The sequence below is a fragment of the Erpetoichthys calabaricus genome, chromosome 12 (genome assembly GCF_900747795.2).
Source record: "Erpetoichthys calabaricus chromosome 12, fErpCal1.3, whole genome shotgun sequence".
NCBI lineage: Eukaryota > Metazoa > Chordata > Cladistia > Polypteriformes > Polypteridae > Erpetoichthys > Erpetoichthys calabaricus.
Genome location: NC_041405.2, coordinates 138440095 through 138461057, shown reverse-complemented (window position 1 = coordinate 138461057; position 20963 = coordinate 138440095). Strand labels below are relative to the sequence as shown.

The window sequence follows — 20963 nt, the reverse complement described above, 5'->3', positions numbered from 1 at the left end:
CCTTTAAATAAACAGACTAGTATAAATTGATTCTTACCAGGGGTCCTGTTTCTTGTTTAACTACTGTTACTCTGGGCAGATGTAGCCATTGTGGATTTTCACATTTTTCTTCTGTTTTTACCTGCACCGTATAGTCTGCATACCACATGCTAGAAGGTTAAAATGGTATTTCTAGCCTTAAATGTGTAAATAAATGTATACAGTGTATTTATATTAAAAGACTAGCCATGCCCTGTGGCTCCACCTCCAATATAGTGAAACAGGACATTGAGGAGAACCCTGCCCGGCTCCCCACACCTGATGTCACACTTCCCTCTCCCCTCGGCCTGCAGCCTCTGTCTCAGATTGGCACAAATATATTGCTCCTGCAAGCGAGCTATGATTATTAGCGCAAGAAGTTGCAAATGTTCAAGCAAATTGTAGGGAAAAAAAACAGATCTAAATCCGTTAAGTAGTTCTCTTGTTCGCTAGCTAAGTGGAGGTATAAAACACTCCGACGATGGCACATGAGTGAGAAGGGCCCCTCTCACCTCCCTTTAGCCTGCTGCGTCTCTTTTAGATTTGCGCAAATAAATCGGTACCGCAAGCAAACAATGAGACATAGCGCAATGAGAAAAGTCACAAAATTAACCAGAATGTTCAAGCAAATTATAGAAAAAAAACATTGAAATTTGTTAATTAGTTCTCTCGTGAAAGCGGACAGACATACAGACAGATAGACCTTGGATTTTATATATGTATAGATACTGTACATTGTTTTATTTATTGAACATTTTACAGATTTGTTCAAATTCATGCAGTGTAAAATCCTTCAAAGCAGCTCACATTGAGATTTGTTTCATCTTCAAAGAAAGAGGATGAGATTTGTTGAGATGAACATTCATGGCCACCTGTGAGATTTAGACTAGGAATGAGTTTAACACATGTCTTTATAAATCGATACGTTGACGCTTTACACAGGCAGAAAATCAATAAATTGAATGTCAGTTCTTCCTGTAAAATTTACCTATGGCTGATGAAAATAGGTGTGTCAAGCACATCTCAAAATGGCTCAAATACCTACTGCAAAACATTTTACAAACTGATCGTGGTCCTTTGTTTTATAATTTGAAGTGGGTGCCATTGTTTTGTTTAAATTGCTACAAGCTGTATGATATTGTCATTGTACTGTATGTGTCGTGTGTGAGATGTCTGAAATTATCTTAAAGTCTGAAGTGTGGTGTCAGTACTGGACAAAGTTAAATGTCTGTGTGTGGGTAATTATATACAATATGAGCATATACAGTGTACCATCCATCCATCATCCAACCCGCTATATTCTAACTACAGGGTCACGGGGGTCTGCTGGAGCCAATCCCAGCCAACACAGGGCGCAAGGCAGGAAACAAACTCCAGGCAGGACGCCAGCCCACCACAGTATACAGTGTACCCATACTTATATTCATGTATACATGTATGTGTATATATGTACACACAATATAGATAAAAATATGAGTTTTTTTTTTCTTCAGAGCTAACCTAAGTATAAGTCACATGGGAATACCTTAAATTTTAAACATGATGTTACTCTGCCTGACTAAGTGGTTTACACCGGGTCTCAGACTATATCAATAAGGAGTATTAAACATCAGCCTTGTACTTTAGAGCCTGAGCCACTAGGGGGCCTCACTATCCTATGTATGTACAGGAGCTGAAACATAGCCCACGCAGTCTGAACTCAGGGACAGGAGACACAGCAGACTAAAAGCAGCAGTTTGGTGCTAGTGCTGTCTTGTTATTTGATATATTTTACTATTTGTACATGTGTGTTTTGTGTCTTTTGTGGGTTTCTCTCTGTGGAGAGTGCTATATTAGATCAATGTTTGTTTGACTGATTTACAAAGAATACTGTACATTTACTTTGGGCTTCCCTCTGCTCCTCAGTCTTTAGAAAGTCTTGTTGGTCACCAGAAATTACCCGCTCTTAATTAATTATCTCTAGCAAGTGTTGTTATTCATTAATTAAGCCATTAACCAACTCAATTAAAGGACTGCCGGCTATTAAGAGGATTCGTTTCTGGTGTAAAAGTATTTTTAAATTGCTTAAAGTTGTTCAATTAAGTGCTATAAATGAAGCCTTTTAATACTAAGCATCCCTGCACATCCATTTCCCACATTTTTATATATCTATCTGTTTTGGGAAGACTTCCCATCCCTACACACATAAAAAATGCACATAAGAAATGGGGGCACAGAAATTCCCTTCCACTCCTGGGTTGGGGACAGTTTACTTGTAAAGCTAAAATGTGAAGGTTATGTCTTCACTAGTGTTTGATTAGTTCTCTGTGTTTGTGGACAGATTTTGCTTGGGGGATTATTGGGAGGATTTTAGCAAATTTAAAGTCAAAAGTTTTGTTGGGTTAGTATGTCCAGAATAATGCCAAATTTTATATTTCTAAATTTTTGAGAAGTACACACTATTATAGATTTATAAAGGATGATCTTCATGTTTCTGGAGACTGATTCAGCAGAGAAAATAACTGACATTTCCCAGTATGCACTGCAGTCTCATCCAAATCCATGCATGTCTTCAGTCTACAGTCATTTCCTACTTGGCTAGGCTGTGGAAATTTGTATTTTTAGAAAGATGTGGTTTACGAGTGCATATACCACATATTTTATATCACATTACACGTGTCATCCTCCGCTGTAACTTGACCTGCTGTTTGAAGTGCCTTATGATAGCTCTTGCTTTGAAAGGTTCGGCGCAGAGATCGATTGATGATATGTTAAAATGTGTTCTCTAATGATGGTAATTGCTCTTTTAAAGCACCTTATTGGAGAGTTCATAAAGAAAAGGCACTCTGGGAAAAAAAAGTGATTGATCATATGTTTCTGATTGGAAACTATTATTTCTGGTTCTATGCGGAACTGCTTGATGTAAAAGGCACTATATAAATTTTAAGTGATGATTGTAAATTTGTAATGTAATTATGGGGTTGTTCTTTTAAAGCTTGTCATCACTCTATATATTTATAAGCCTATGTTTTAATTGTTTTTATAGCATTCTATAAAAAAAAAACTATATACGAATTAACACTGATGTATACATAATTGCAATTTAGAGTATGTTTATTGTACATGTACATTTTAATATGTTAATTTGCAGTATTTCAGGAGCAGCACAATGGAGTAGTAGATTTTTCTCTGGGTTCCCTATGTCCTATCAAAGACTTGTAAGCATTAGACATAAGGAAAGAAACATTACATAAGTAAGTAGTCCGTCACTGACCACAAACCTGTACATACTCAGGCAGGACTCACTAAGACTGTGGTTAGTACAACATTCAGGCTGTTTGCATGTGAAAGGAAAATGCACATGAATACAGGGAGAGCATGCAAAGTCCACACCGCATCACCACTCAGGATTCTGGAGCTGAGTCAGCATCATTAACCACTTAGTTTCTGTGCTCTCTGGTATTGGTAATTGCTTTTTGAAGCCTGTGATCAGTAAGGTGCTCTATATGGTAATTGCTGAAATTTATGTAAATGAATACATTATTGTGTTTTCTCTAATGTTATTAATAACTGGTTAAAACTATTTTGAAATGATCTGAGTAGTTGGTACAATTGTATGTTTGCTGTAAAGTTAGTGATTTGACAGTGATTGGTAATAAAGATACTGTATAAAGATTTTAGCGAAAATTAAGTATATGTACAGGTGTCATGGTAGCACTATAGCCCCATGCCTGGCTGCTGTCTGTATGAGGTTTACATGTTCTCCCTGTATCTGTGACTTTCCCAGGTCTTCCCACTTTCCAAAGGCATTGGTTTTATGCGCTATATAAATCAACCTAACAATAAAATGTATTGTTAGGTTAATTGGTGACTGTAATCTGCCCCAGTGTGGCATGTTGTCCTGAGTTGTTTCCCACTTTGTGGCCAGTGGATTTAAGCTCCAGCCCCTTGTGATCAATCCTAGGTTGGTTTGAATGAGTTTACCAAATGTAGTTTAAAACACAAAATTGACGTTAACAGTACTGTGTAAGAAGGGTTTTCTTTAGGGCATTATTTAGAAATTTATATATTTTTCTTTTATTTGCTGGTTATTTGACCTTAAAGCTTCTTTCTATAAGAAGCAAACTAGACAGATACTGTTTGTTTTTGTGTATGTATTTTTGTATTGATTAGCCAAAACATTATGACCATTCTACCAAATATGCTGTTGCTGCTCCATGTGCTTGTTAAACAGCTCTAATCGGCCAAGGCATGGAGTCTACAAGACCGCTGACTATTCCCAAATAATTTGTACAGTGTAACAGGGTGCATTACCCTGCTGAAAAATTCTGCTTCCACCAGAGAATCCATGAAGGAATGTTCCTGGTTTGCAACGATGTTTAGACAGGTGGGTGGTATGTGTCAAATTACCACCCACATAAATGCACAGACCCAGGCTTTCCCAGGAGAACATTACTCAAAAAGCATCATACTCCCTCTACTGGCTTGTCGTCTTTTTCTCAGGTAAATGGCACACATGTACCCAATTGTCCATATGATACAATACAAAAAATATTTAATAAACCAGACAACCTTCTTCCATTGGTCCAATTAGGTGCTTGTTTGTCCATTGTAGGCACTTTCAACAGTGGACTCATATTAACATGGGCACTCTGATTGTCCTGACATTGTGCAGTCCCATATGCAGTAGGGTTCAACGCATGTGTATTGTTATACATTACTCTCATAACGATCATAAAGTTTATCTGCCGTTTGAGTTACAGTAGACCTTTTATTGGTTAATTTCAGATGGAACAGCCTTTGTTTACCTCTTACATTGATGACTCTTTTCCGCCCACCTTCAGTAGGTACTCGGCACAGCTGACCGTGAGCACCGCACAACCCTTGCTGTTTCAGAAATGCTCTGTCACAGTCGCCTGGCCATAGCAATTTGTCCTTATCAAAGTCACTCAGGTGTTTACACCTGCCCATGTCTTATTTTGCATTCAACACGTTGACTACAAAGGCCTAATGTGAACTTGCTATCTATCTAATATAACCTTGACCTTGACATGTGCCATTGTTACAAGATAGTCAATATCATTCACTTTGTGTGAGAATAGCCATAATGTTCTTCCTCATCAGTGCTCTGTGTATGTATGTGTGTGTGTGTGTGTGTGTGTGTGTGTATATATATATATATATATATATATATATATATATATATATATATATATATATATATATATATATAAATATATAAATATATTGTGGGGAAGAGCCCAGACACAGACAGGTAGACGTCATATTTTCACCACACACACGTTTATTGTACATTATATACATTAGTTTAAGTGCACAATCCCAGTGCCACAGCACCAATCACCCCTTAAGTCCTTGGCCACACTCACAATGCCTTCAGTCTCTTGGTCTGCCTCCACTCCTCTCGTCTGAGCTCCGTCCTTCTTCCACCCGACTCTTGCCAATGACTGGAGGGATGCGGCCCCTTTTATACACCCCGGATGGACTTCAGGTGCATCCTGAGGAGCTTCTGTAGCCACACCCCTGTGTGGCGGAAGCTCTGGCGGTGTATCCGGAAGTCCTCCGGGTGTCCCCAATCCTCTTTACCCCCCCCAGCACTTCCGGGTGTGGCGGAAGTGCTGAGGTCCAGGGCTCCCAAGGCATCGGGGTGCCCCCTGGCGGTGACCACGGGCCCCTACAGGGTTGAGCAACCAGGGCGGGCGCCCCCTCGTGTTCTGGAGGAGGCACAAGCCCTCCTCCTGGGCATCCCGGCCGGGCATGAACCCCAGCCGGGTACCACAATATAATATATTTATATTCCACCCACGCCTTAATCACACGACGCAGGAAGCCAATGAAGCAGTTGAGAATGATAGCACCCACACATGCAGGTGCGACTTGCTCCAACTACCTCATTAACTCCCCTGACCCCTTTTTTTTTGAAGCCGTGGACCCGCTATACCACACACATATATATATATCGATATATAGATAGAGATATAGATATATATAGATATATATGATAGATATATATATATATATATATATATAGTACACCCCCAAAATTTGCGGGGGTTACGTTCCTAGAGCACCCGCAAATTGTGAAAAACTGACTTTTGGATGTGGTTAAAAAATGCCTTTTAAATGCCTATTTTTATAGTTTCAACCCTAAATACAGTATGCCCCCAAAGCACTTTAATTTTGTTGCAAACTCAGCTTAATACATTACCTAAAACAGAATGTATAGGTAAACCTGTATACAGTACAGTACTGTACTGTTATGTCTCCCGCGGTCCTAGAATGTAAAATACCATATATACGTACTGTAATTCATGCAAGCGAGTTTTCTTTGGTATGCACTGTAGTTTTCTTTGTTATAAGTAGAGTAAATACATAATAATTTCATTTAATTAAAATACAGTAAAATGTACAGGTACTCACCAATGATGAATGATATTGATCATGAAGAAGAGCTGTGCAGTACGATGCACAGGATTTAAAACTCTTCGGGTGGTGCCTCTTCTTCTGGCGCTTCAGGAGGAGTCGTATCTTTGTACGGGTTTTCTTCTGGTGGGGTTTCGTGCTGGCTTTTCTTTATAGGTTTCAGGAACATTGTGATGGGAAATTGTTACATTGTCTCCTGTAGCGAACTGCTGGTACAATTTCCGTGCTTTCTCACGGATGATGTTATCGTCCAAGGGGATGTTCTTCCTGCAGTCGGTGATCCACAGTGCCAAGGCAGATTCCATCCCGACGATATTTTTATTCCTTACGGTCATTACCTTTTTGGCACTATCACAGAAACTTACAGATACGGTACTCCAAATCGCTGCTTCATTCGTCTTTATGTAGCGTATGGTGCTTTCATTAATGCCATAGTGGCGTGCTACTGCAGCATAACTTTTTAGTTCCCGGAGCAAATCCAGTAGTTCAGCCTTTTCTTGGAGTGTTTTAAACTTCTTCTGGCGCTTAGGCTCAGTTTCAGAAGCCTTAGAAGGTGCAGTGCGATTCGAAGACATTGTGTGCGTTTAAGAATAACAAAACAATAACAAAATGGAAAGCACGAGTACACTCAGCTGGAGACGAGTCACAAAGCAGCAGTCAATCATCAGCAAGGAGAAATGAATAACGCTCTCGGATTGGCTACTTTCACCATCCCAAACCGCGGTGGTAAACCCACTCACCTGGAGAAGCGTCACAATGCAGCAGTCAATCAGCAGCAAGGAGAAATGAATAACACTCTTGGTTTGGCTACTTTCACCATCCCAAACTGCGTTTCCCTCAGCGGTTGCTTCCTGTTCTCTCTACAGCACAGAATTACCACGAAAAAAGCCATAAAAAATTGCGGAGGATATTTGCGCTTTCCACTAACGATTAATAGTTAGGTTCTAAGAAAAAATCCGTAAACGACTGAGTCCGCGAACCCTGAACCATGACTTCGCGGGGGTCTACTGTATATATAGATAGATAGATCATCTTCTCCCTTTTCATCTCTTCCCACTTCTATGTGGGGTTGCTGTGCCTGATCAACCTTCTCATACAACCCAGTCCTTCAACTTCTCCTCAGTCAGACCCTTTTCCTTCAAATCCTCTTTTATTTTATCTGTCAACTTCTGCTTTGGCCTCCCTCGCTTTCTCTTCCCCTGTTCTTCCATTCCCATTAATATTCATTGTCTTCTCATTACATGTTCATACCACTTCAACCTACTGTCCTGTATTTTCTTAGATATCTCTTCCACATTTCTTGTACCTCTAATTGTCTCAATTCTTGTTCTGTCTTTTATTATAACTTCATACATTCATCTCAACATTCTCATTTCTGCCAAATCTTCTCCTTGGCTCCCTTTATTGCCCATTTCTCAGCTCCGTGCATCATTGGTGGTATTACCACTGTCTTAAACACCTTACCTTTAAACTCAGGTTGATTTCTTGATTGCATAAACTCCTGATACCCAAGGTGTCATTTTGCTTGACTTCTCAATGGCTCTCCTTGTAGGTTAACTTCTAAATCCTGGTCACAATTAAGCCTCTAATGTTTTATCTTCAATCCTCTGTCTTCCAAAACGCTTCTCCATTTTTCCAACTTTCTTTATATTTCCTCCTTTCTGGTGCTACACAACACAATATCTTAAGTAGTTTCCACAATCCTGCATATCTCTGTTCTCCTTATAAATGGGTACAGTCACACTGTTCACTCACTTCTGTGGTAATTTCTCCTGTTCTTAGATCTTCTGCATTGCATACAGAGATAGATAATAATTTTAATAAAAATATTTTCTCCATGTCCTCTGATTTACTTCACAAATTCAAAAGGTGCATATCTTCGGTTAATCTGTGACTTTAAATTGCTCTTATATGTACGAATTGGCATCCCTTCCAGGGATGTCTCCTCCTATTTACCCAGTTGTTTTGGAGACCTTTGGTTGGAATAAGCATCTTTCACAATATTGCAGTGTTACTAACTGAAGATTAAAGCATCTGTCAAATATACTTTTTAAGTTAAGGCACAATGCAAACGTGAACAATATAATATAGCCATTCTTCAAAGTGTCCATTATTAAGTGGTTTTTTTGTCAGCAACACTATATGGAAACTGAGGTTCATGCTGATTCGCAAATGCAAGTAAGAATTTTGTTATACTCTGTAAACATGATAATAATGACCCTCTAAACCTGTATACTGTATCTTATATATAGTACTTTATATTTGCTGCAGTTTAATTTTCTGTTTATTTTGTATAACATGATTTGTCGCTGTGAAGATCGCAGGTATAGCTCAAATAAAAACTTTACAAATGACTAATGAGTACACAAAGACACAGATTTGTTTAAACAGACAGGCCTTTAAAAGGCTTCACAACTGAGTAAAACAAATGGAGCCCAGCAATTATCTGTCCATTAATTAATTGTTAAACTATGGCCAGTTGACAGTGGAGGAGAAGAAAACAAAAACTCCAGTCAGCAGCATCCCTGGAGAAACAAAATTGAGGGATCTACGGTCACTTATAACATACAAAGTCAGTCATAGTCCTGTGTTGTAATCTTCATTACTGCAGTTTGAAGTGCCTTGCAGGTGAGCCTGTTAACCAAGGCACTGTATAAAGTCCTTGTTAAATTTCTATTTAAGCTCTGTAATGTAGTTACTCTTAAGTGTTTTGTGAGGTACCGTATAGACATGTTTTATGGATATGTATTATATCACTCCTTATAAAGGCATTCTAATGATTGAGTGATTTATTTGATTATACATGAGCAGTAAAAAAAAAAAAGTGTCTTGAGGTAACTTTCTGTCAGTGGCAGTGTATAGAAATTCTGTATATTTAGTTTAATGATCCTAATTGACGTTTCAGGTGAGCTTATTAATAAAGGCACTGTATCAAAGTTTTAACTCCGGCTTAGAGACTGCTCAATATGAAAGGCCGTAAATCATGATCATGGTGCTGCTTGTGCACACTAACATGTCTGCGTAAAATCTCCCGTTTGGATGCTTACGTGGAGGCATAAACACTGGCACCCACCTGTGACCTAGGCTGTGTGCAGTTGTGCCTTTGCCGCCACTGAACTGTGTTTACCGTTGGCACACACGTGCCTGTATTGTTTAAGAAATCCCTTTTAATTGGGAAGGCGGCACTCTTAATGAGTTTTTCCTCTTTCCCAGATCTGTAGGTGGGCATAGTGCCCGGTTCTCTCACTTGCTGAGGTACACATTGGGCGCCCCCACCCTCCCTCATTCTCCCCCCCCTCCCCCCCCCCCGGCAGATTTGTTTACTCGTAATTAATTTACCTGATTGACGCAACAGCTGTTAGAAAACAAAACACTTGGGCTGGAGGGTTTCCCTGTGTTTTCTGCTTGTTCCCGCAGCACGGCATTGTGATTGATTAAAAGGCGCATCTGTCAGCCGGCAGCCTTGATTACCGCTTTGCAGGCTCTCCAGCTAATCTTTATGGAGTCTACTTCAGTGCCGGGCGTGTTGGAACAGTTGGTGCCAAGGCTGTACTCTGCCACGACGTTACTGGCAGGCCGCCTTCACCTGGTGTGGCTTAAGAGTTCCTTACAAAATGACCATAACCTGCCTCCTCTCACATTAAGCAGGCTGAAGACGTTAGTTGCTCTTGATGCATAAAAGGCTAGGTATCTTGCAAGTAAATGATTGGATTGTTGTTTCTTCCTTTAGGGGGTGCTGTGTACCTTCTGTTGTGGCCTACTGTATCTACTTTGCTGGGTCGCTTGGAGTTTTTCAACTTTACTGCTTTGTTGATCTGAGCCACATGAATCTGACAATCGTCACTGTCCACTGGTAGGCATACAGGTTCCCAAAGTTATGCTGGAAGCGTCAATTTGAGATATCCTGATAAGTAACAAGGTCTAACCTGTGTAGTGACAACAACCCCCCTTTGCCTAAAATCACCAACTGCAGGATCCTTACCTAAAGCGTCCATAAACAAAAACCCATTTATTAACTGGAATCCTCCGGAAGTTCCCCCAGTTTTTGGGAGTCAGTTTGGCCATGCCATTTTCCACATCTTTGCTCATTTACATTAGTCCATGCTTGCCTGTTTTGAAATATGTTCATGTCTATCCCTACTTTAGCATGTGTCCCTGGTTCTACAGGACACCTTTGCTTGGTGCTGGAGGCCCACACAGTCTCCAAGTGTGTATAGAGTTGTGTGCCAGTGGGTTCTGCAGGCACGTTTTCTATAAATGCTTTGTTTGGCTTCATGGTGTGTGTGCTTAAGTTCATTTTTGGGGTCCTGTTCCTCATACTTTGTATGATTTTTGTATTTGTGAGGCAGACAACCCTAGTTAATGTTGGGTTGGCGTCCTTATTTTGGGCTCTGTTTGACCTTGAGTGTTTGGGTCCTGAGATGCTTTGGTGAGTAAACAGAATTATTTGTTGTGGGTCTTTGTGTGTGCATGTAAGTAAGGCTGACACCCCGCCCAACCTCATGCCACCACCTCTAAAAAAAAAAAAAAAAAATTGGGCAAAGTTGTAATTGAGTGGTCCCAATGTGTGTCTCTCAACATGCCCATTGTTCTTTCCTGTTCACGCTTCAGTAGCCAATGTGCTGAGCTGAAAGAGTTAAGGGGGGGTGGGGTGGGGGGGGGGGCGCTCCTTGTAAGCGCTTGCCCGCACAGCCTCCTCCAAGGGCTGCTGGATGATTGACGGCCTGAGGGTTTTAATGGGCACTAGAGAGGGAGCTGAGGTCTGGGTTTCCATGGCAACAGCTGGGAATGGGGCCTTGCTTACCTGAGCAGCCCGTCTGAGAGTAGAAGGAGAAACCTCTACCCCCCCGCCCCCACAAAAGTATGTGCGTGCATGAGCAAGCGTCTGGGCGTGCACGTACAGTACTGTCTCGCTGGCTGCACAGAACTTTTCCATTTTTAATCACAGGCTAACCTAGATACAGCAATGTGGCCAAGTGGGGGACAGTGGGGGGGGGGGGGGGTTAGTTAGCAGGAAGGAAACATGAGCCACTAGGGAAAGGTAGAAGGAGGGGGGCTGTGAAGGAATGGGAAGCACTGTGCAACTATACAAACACAGAAGTAATCTCCGGGTGCTGGCATTTGAAAATCAAACAGTTTGTGGCAAACACACGTTGGCACCCCCTGCCTCAGTGGATTGCCCATATTGGATGAGTTCACTAGAGATGGTCCCTTTATTTTATGGAGACTTCTGCTTTCATACAAATCTAGCTGCTGACTGACCACTAAGTACCTGCTTTATACAGTGCCTTTCAATGGTGAACACTGTCTGAATATACTTTAGTTACAGGTGAATTTCTAGAATTGGAGCTCAGGCTGCTGAAATGATTTACTCCAGCATGTTTGGGTCTCATTTTTAATATAGTGCCTTTTCATTGTGGACACTGTCCCAAGTGTATTATCACATACAGATCAATTGTCATATAATTTTTTTTTTTTTTTTTTTTTTAAAGTAAACTGTTGGAGCAGTGAGTGACTTGAAAATTTCACACAGCGAGTCTCTGTGTACTGAACCTGCAGTTTAATGCAGTGTGATGACCTAATGGCTAAAGTGTTGAACTGTAAAAGGTAAAGCTACTAGTTCACCTCCCACCACCGACTCATTATGTGACCCTGGACACTTGACCGCTCTGAGCTCCTAATGTTAAACTCCATGCATTATTATTATTGTTGTTGTTGTTGTTGTTATGTATTTGGTGGATGGGTTTAGTGAAGGTGACTTACAAGATCAAGCCACAAAGCAATTGTTTACATGCATTTTCTACCATGGGGCACACAAGGATTAAGGGATTTGTTCAGGATCACACAATGAGTGAAGGCAGGAATTGAACCAGGAACTTTGGAGTTTAAAGTCCAATGCCTTAGCCACTACACTGGAGTGCTTGCATTTAACCATTTGTGGTCTATTTCAGTACTTTGGTGCCTTGATACGATGATCTGTACAAAAAGGAGCTATGAACATCTAGAGACTGTGTTCAGCCACTCTCAACTAGAAGTAATCATTGGGTACAGCTACTGCTTCTGACTGCCAGATTACTTTAATTTGTTAAAATTTACAAAAAAATATCTTCCATAGTTGCTCTGTTTTCACTTTTCCCCCACCCCCCCCCCCCAAATAGAGCTTCTTGTGTCTCTCACTGACATGCTAAATTCCTGTGTTATTGTTTTGGTTGGCAGACTCCTGCTGGGGATTGTGGGGGGTGTGTTGGTGTGTAGTGTCCCTCATATATTTATTGTAATGTATTTCATAACGGCTGTTTGTTATAAACGTTACACTCTTTTCAATGCTATGAGTACCAGTGTCTGGTTGTACTTTATTTGAAAATATAGAGGGGCAGAAATAGTCATGGATGTCTGATGTCCATAATGCTAGGTGGACCCCTTTGGTGGTGTTATTGGTATGAAGTTTGGGGGGGAGGGGGATCAATTTCATTATTGTTCAGAAGACAAAATCTGCAAAGAAAAAATAGGTTAGCAACCAGAGCTGCAGCTAAACAGGCTCCTTGAAGAAGTGCTGGGAAGAAGCTCTCGGTGGTGGCGGCATCAGCACCGTCTGGGGGTCAGAATCTGCTTGGGGCGGGAGAGTGAGAGCGAGAAAAAAAAAGAACAATACGGGCAGGCTTAACCCTTTCACTGCAGTCCAGCTTATTGGCACTCAGATGATCAAACCATGGACTGTGAACATATGAGAGAAATGATATTGTGTCTGTTTTGACTACAATTATGTTCTGATTTTGAATCCCGCTAACTCACCATCTTCCCCTGAAAAAAAAATAAATGATGTCTTACATAGTTTCATTTTTCCAGACATCCCAGAGGGTTTTTAATATATAGTTGCAATGGAAGAGTCAGTGTGGCCACCTAGTGGCTAAGGTAGTTGACTGTAAGTCGGGGGTTTGCCGGCTAATTCCTCTCACTGAGCCTTACTTTCAAATTCTCACAGTTTAGAAACATTATTAGCATTGTTCTTATTATATTCATATGGTTGGCAGACTTATTTGGCCAAAGTAACATCAGGACCAGGATGCCTTATTGTTGTATATAGGCAGTATGAATTTGTGGCTAAGGCACTGGACTTTAAACCATAAGGTTGCTGGTTCCATCTCACACCCCCCAGCTTACTGTGTGACCCTGAGTAAATCATTTAGACTGTTTGTATTTCAGTAGTTTAAAAACAAATTTCTTTAAACAATTGTAACAAATACTGATCTTGATCAGTCACCCTTTTATAAAGTTGTCATCTAAGTAAATGATAACCGTAACAATAATATGGGAGCAATATCACTGTATGAACTTTGGAATGGTGCTTCTTCAAAAAACAGCCTGATAGCTTATCCAAGTCCAGTCCCCTGTACAATTTAGGGATCTGTGTAAGGTTTAGCAGAATAAATTTTTTTGAACACTTGGCCCCTTCCTTCATTTTCAACATAGAGCTCAAAGGAACCTATTGCTGTTCCAGATTAGGCTACAGTTTGTAATTTAACATAGCATATGGATGCCAGCTTATTTCATTAGTAGTTTCTCTGTTGGATTGTAATCATTTTAAACTGGTACCTTGGGGCAACACAACATTACTGTTAGTGCTACCTTAACACAACCCGCAGAAAGAAAGAAAGAAGGGCCCCAGCCCTTCACCCCCTAACCATTTCCCCTAAGCTTGCTTTGTGTCCCTGCTACCTTCCTGTGTGCCTCTCCATCTCCGGCCCACCCCCTCCACCAACCCTGCCTGTCACCCTTCCCCCTTTCCTCCTGTGATTCTCCCTTCCCCATCCCTAGAGACTGAGAGGTTAGTGGGGCTTGACACTGTGCAGGTTTTCCAGAGAGCAAAGGTCAGATGTCCCATTTGTCTTGTGGTGGGATTCTGGATTGGGTTACACCAAACAGTGCTTGTGAACAGAGGAAATATGTCAGGCTTTCTTGGGTCCATCTTGGATGCCACATATATTTCCATATTTGTAAAATAAATCAATAAAATATACCATGTATACTTTTTAATTATTTACATATATTATGTATGCATTTGCATACATGTTAACATCTATGTGTTTGCATGTAGATTTATACAGTTAATTGTGTTTGTTTTAATGTGTGCAAATGTGTAATATAATCTCTATGTACTGTACATACAATCTGTGCAAAAAGGCATATATACAGTACACACATTTTTTCTCACATACAGTAAATATCGGTAATTGAATGTGGCGAGTGTGTGTATGTGTTATGTACATATATATACACGTATGTTCAGTTGTAATGTGTGTATGTGTGTGAATGCATGTGTTTATGGGTAATTCTGTATACACATGTATAGATACATAAATGTGTATGTGGGTATATTTAGGGGTAGCTGTGGTTGCTCATGTTGTAATTTGTAGGGTTTACTATATTAGTATGTGTCGAGTGTGTATACATACCATACACTGTTTATATTCTCTGTGTGTTTAATCTTCTAATAAATATAAAACTAAAATGTGTGAAAAGATTGAATTTCTACAGGGGAAGACCATAGCATATCTTTCGTTCCACAATTTAGCTGGTGCCCTTAATCTGGACAATGCCATTTACCCCATGCTTGTTTTTTCTCTCCACCAAATTTTGCACAGGGGAAAGCCATAGGATGCTTGTTTTTTCAAAAAGGTATCTGGTGCCCCCATCTTCACACAAATTGACGTATATGTATAATATATATGCTTGTGTTTGTGGATTACTCTCTATCCTTATTACGTACATGTGTGTTTGTGAGGAAATGGTTATTTGAGCATATGTGTATATAATCTTTGTATTTTTTTTTTCATATATATGCTATGTGGAATACATGACTATATCTTGTGATGTGTATATTTTGATGTTTTCATTCAGCTAAACTCCAAATGGGATAGGATAACATAAAGTAGGTCGGACACCTAGTGCTGTTTTGGGATTCATGCTGGCATATGGCACTTTTCCTTCTGCATTGTTGCCTCATATGATGACGTTGTCTTTCTTTTGCAGAGTGCTGCAGCCGCCCCCAGCCCTGTCATGGGTAATATGCCCCCAAATGATGGTATGCCAGGTGGACCCATGCCACCAGGTTTTTTTCAGGTAAGGGGATTCTTTTGTCTTTACCTACAGAGGGTTTGCTGTTTCTGCTGTTCAGCAGGCAGTGGGGTGCTGTTCAGCTGTTTAGGGGTATCCAGCTCCAGGGGTATGGGAGAGGTGGCGAGTATGTCAACATGTTCATAGAAAGTTTGTTCTTAGAATCCAAAAATGGTGCTCTCTTTCCAGTAGGGACACCTAGAGACAGTGGCACCCCTGTAACCTGGCAACTCAACCCCTCTCTCTCTCTCTCTTTAAAGTGCACCTAAACTTGCCTCCACAAGGTATCAAATACAGAGAGAGGGGGGAGAGTGAGCCCTTAGGCCTGAGGCAGACCTAGCAGGCACTGAGCTGCGGGGTAGGGCTCGGCTGTCTGTTGGGGGAGGGGTGTTGAAAGTCGAGAAGGAAGAAAAACAAAGATCAAACGGCCGTTTGGTGCCGCTGCTTTCAGCTCTGCTGCGGCGCCGGCGGCTGCAAGCTCCCCGGAGTAGGCCTAATCTACTCCGTGCAGCCCGCGCCCGGCCGAGCGCGCCTGTGGCGTCGAGCCCGCTGGAGTGTTGTAAAGCCTGCCGTTTGGCTCTGTGCCCAGGGGTTCTGATGCGATGGACTTGAGTTTGTAATACCCTCCAAAAATAAATAAATAAATAAATAAAATGTAAATGATGTATTTAAGTTAGAGGATAGCAGACAGGAGATTCGGCCGTTGTATGGATTTATCATACCCTTTTGAAGGTAAACTGAGCTGGGTGGTGGAGTGGGTTAAAAATGACCCAGAGGCTAACCCAGTAAAGCCTTTATATGGTGTCTCTACCTGAGGGTTGGTGTGGCAGCCAAATTGTAGATGTAGAAGGGACAGGCTGGGGTCTGTAAAGTGGGGCGATAGGACGCCACCATGATGGCTCCATAAGCAGCTCTTGTTTGACTGTTTTACTGTGAATTAGGATCAAATAGTAAGCCTGTTTTAGTGTACTCTTGATGGTAGACAGCTAATGAATGTGCAGTTTGAGAATTTAGCCATAAATATTTCTTTGATGTAACCTTATATTGGAATTATTGTTGGTTTAGATTGGTTTATAATCAATCTGTTAGTGTATCACTAGTGTTTAAAATGCCTTCAGGGTGAACCTCATCCCAGAGTTCTGTGCAGATGTCTCCATACATGTATTCCTGAACACTCCTTATAGGACACGAAGTGACTCTCCCTAAAGTGTCCATTTATGTGGCTGCTGAATGGATGGTCAGAATGCACCATTTTTGGAGCCTAGAAACAAACCCTGGATGTGATGTCAGGCTGATTAACAACTCAAGTTTGTGTGTATGATCTGCGATTGACTAACACAATATCCAAGCCTTATTAATCGTGGTAGAGCTGTTAATTTTTTTCTTTTTTGTGGCTGAAAGGTTAGCCACACTCTTCCTTCAGTGATTTACATTCAGATTTGGTCCAGACATTTTTCAGTTTTCCTCTTGTCCATATGGGTCTTACACCAGATATTTCAAAGATGTTCAGATTTATTTGTCATGTGTATTTATATGAGTGGGCCTAGTGCACCATCCAGGCTTTGTTCCTGAATTGCAATAAGTGCTGCCAGAATAAGCTCCAGCTTCTTATCAGCCCTATAGTGGACTGAACGGACCCAGCAAATTTATGCATAGCTGCATATGTGTTGGGTGCTTTAACTGTGGAAGCTCCTACACACCCTCACCGTACTTAGCATGTTTGAGTAAATCGTATCACTCACATTACAATGCATTTGTTATTGCAGTGCACTTGATATGCCGTTGTTCAGCTCACAGCCAACATATTGGCATAGTAAGAAGCTTTACTGTGATTAAACCCCATTTTAATGTACCTTCTGGGCTGTGTTGTCATGTGGCCATGGTATTGAAATCAGCCACATTAGCCCTCTCTGTTAGCCTAATTTGTGACTTAGATCAAGTCTCTTCAGGTTGATATGATACAGTTGAACTGTGGAAGCATTTGCTGAGCTTGCAATGCCCCAATGGGGTATTGTCCATTTTTCAATGGTTAGTTCCCTCCCTTTACATTGCTGTTTCTTTTGAGATTTAAAACATACCTTACATGACAATCTTAATTAATAATAATAATTAACAACATCTATATAACACTCTTCTTGTTACTCAGAGCTATTTACTTAGTAAGGAACCACTAAAACGACTACCAATGAGTACCTTCCACATAGATGATGCAACACTAGCTATTCTTGCCCCAGTTCACTCACCATTCTTTAGATATTAGGTGGTGAAAGAGTGAGAGAGAAACAATAAAAGACGGTTTGATTAGGGAGCAGAATGGACAAGGCCGTGATGGGCAATTTAGCCAGAACATCAGGGAACATCTTATTCTTTTCGAAAGATGCCCAGTGATCTTTTATGGCCACAGAGTGTTAGGACATCAGTTTTATGTGTTTTTATATTTATATTTATATATATATATATATGGTTGAAATAGTTTACTGTCAAATAAATGCAAAGAGTACACGTAACCACCCACACTATCAGATTGTGACACAGACTTCGAATGCCGTGAATATATATATATATATATATATATATATATATATATAAAATAATATAATATAATATAATGGTGTCCCTGTCACTACAGTACGGTGTTGAGACCCACACACTTACCACAGGGAAAGCGCCCCCGTCTGGCTTCACCAATGCCTCTTCCAGCAGCAATCCAAGCTTTCCTGGTAGTTTTTCCATTCAAGCTTCAGTGGGTTTACCTGTTCTGAGGCGCAGGTGGTATGGCTGCTGACTACTGACCTCTATTGCCTAAAATTGTAAAGTGCAGGAGTTCCTATTCAGTTTACACCACCAACTTGGTTGTGTGACCCTGAGTCAGCCTACCTGGAATTCAGAATGTTTGCACTTAATTGTATCACTTGACCATCCTCTGATGACATTCCTGTGGAATGGTACTCTAGGAAATCGTTTGTTCCCTACAGTCATCCTGCCTTGTATTTTTTAAGTGAATTATTATATGACAATCTTAGAAGTGTAGCATCTCTTAGTCTAAGATTTTTAACATTGTTGCACCATCTAGATGGTCAAGCCTCCATCACAAACTTACTTTGTGACCCTGAGGAAGTCATTTGGCCTTTTTATTTTCTAACTGTAGAAATCCCAACGCTATAGACTTTCCCTGTACACGTCTTGTACTCTGAATTTGACTATATGTGTAAAGTGCTACAGAAAATATGTTGTTTGCTTTCTGTAATCATCCCCTCTCTTGTGTTTTTGTAATTAAACAAAACATATAATAAACTTTCTGCATGGGCTGTAGGACTGAAGATTACTAGGTTGTCGATTTCAGTTCCATCTCTGACTTGCTTCGTGACCCTGAGTCAGTCAACCCGCCTGCCTGTGCTCCCACATAGAGCTATTGAAACATTTGATCTATGCTGCACTTATAAAGCTCATTGGAACGGCGTTTGCTTCCTCACTGCAAACATTCCACCGTATATAAAATGAAGGTTGTCTTATTTCTTACTAAAGCATAATTTCTTTTAAGTTATGTATCTATAACTGGCATCCTATACCATACCAGAGTAGTCTAATGGGTAAAGATAATATATGGCCTAATGTGTTATTTAAATTAATTACATTTATCTACTTTTTTTTTTTTAAACCTACTCATAATGCTTTACATGAACAGTAGGGAACCATTTCAACCACCATCATTATGTGGCATCCACCTGGTTGATGCAGTGGCAGCCATTCTTGCACTAGTACGCTCACCATGCATTAGGTGATGAAGGGGTGAAAAAGAATGAGCTGATTAGAGACAAGGGGATGATTAGGGGCCCAGACCGAATCAGGTCAGGGTTGCCAGTGTAGCCAGGACATTGGGGGAACTCCCTACTTGTCGAAAGATGACCAGGGACCTTTTACAATCCTAGAGAGACAGAAAATCAGTTTTACTTCTCATTAATGGGATGAGGGACTGTTTTTTGGGCACAGTGTCCCCGTCGCTGCACTGGGACTTTAAGATCCACACACAAGACACAGGGTAAGCACCCAAAGATGGTCTCGTCAACACCTCTTCCAGCAGCCACCCATGCTTCTCCTAGGTGGTCTCCCATTCAAGTAACTGGCTTCAGGTGGATTTCCTTTTTTTGAAGTGTGAGTGGTATGGTACGCTGGAAGAGAAAATTCATGTAATTTTACCAAACCTGCTTAATCCAGTTCACATGATCTGGGGGTGCTGGGGATTGTAGTCTCTTCCAGCAGTATTGGGTTCAGGGCAGGAAACGGTCCTGGGCATGATCCTACACTTAAACGTACACAGCTGTGTTCACACACTAGGCCAGTTTGGAATCTCCACTGAGCTGGGGATGTGAAGTGAAACTCATTGGAAAAGCCACAGAGGCATGGGATGGCATTCAAATTCCATTTAGACAACAGAGAACAGAACTCAAACCGAAGATACTGGGTCTGGATTAAAGAGTGCAGATAAGAAGAGAATGCTCCACATGGAGCAAGGTCATCAGTGGAGTCCCTCAGGGGTCTGTCCTTGGACCGTTACTTTTTCTGATTTATATTAATGACATTGATTCTGGTAGTTAGTAAACTTGTGAAATTCCCAGATGACATTGAAATTGTAGGGATGGCAGACACCGCGGAGGCAGCAAAAAGAATCCAAAATGACCTGGACATCCTTCAGAACTGGCGGACACCTGGAAAATGGAGTTTAATATAGGAAAGTGCAAAGTGTTACACTTGGGCCAAAGGAACATCAATTATAAATACAAGATGGGAGATGCTGTCATGCAGGAAGCAACCTCTGAAATGGATTTAGGGGTTTATGTTGACACAACATTTTCTTCGACTAAGCAATTAAAAAGGCAACTCAAATGTTAGGTTATATCGTAAAAACTGTTGAATTTAAGTCAAGGGATGTTATGTTTTGACTTTATAATGCATTAGCAAGACTACATCCAGAGTGTTGTGTGCCGTTCTTTTCACCAAGGTTCAAGAAGGACATAGCGGCTCTTGAAGCTGTGCAGAGGAGAGCAAATAAGTGCATCTCAGGACTTAAGGATATGTCCCACCTCGACAGACTAAGGGAATGAAATCTGAGGAGGAGACTGCATGGGAGCCTAATCCCACTATTTAAAATCCTCAAAGGCATTGATAAAGTAGATCAGGCAACATTCTTTTGGATTAAGGGTGAACCACATACTCAAAGACATCAGAGAAAATTAATGGGAAGTACATTCAAAACTGAAGCCAAGAAGTGCTTCTTTACGCAGAGATGTGGGACCCTGGAACAAACTGACAAGACATGGAGTTGAAGCAGATACCTTGACAACCTATAAGAAGAATCTAGATGAGATATTGGAACAGCCTAGCAATTAGCTAAACGAATGAGTCTCATG

General features: G+C 40.8%; 1 protein-coding gene across 1 annotated transcript in view; it reads left to right on the top strand.

Moving 5' to 3' along the window:
* Positions 1 to 20963, top strand: part of ssbp4 (single stranded DNA binding protein 4) — a 136023-nt gene that overhangs the window by 93589 nt on the left and 21471 nt on the right. Inside the window, 1 exon segment of the mRNA XM_028816378.2 lies at positions 15472 to 15561. Coding sequence (XP_028672211.1) covers positions 15472 to 15561 — 90 coding nt within the window.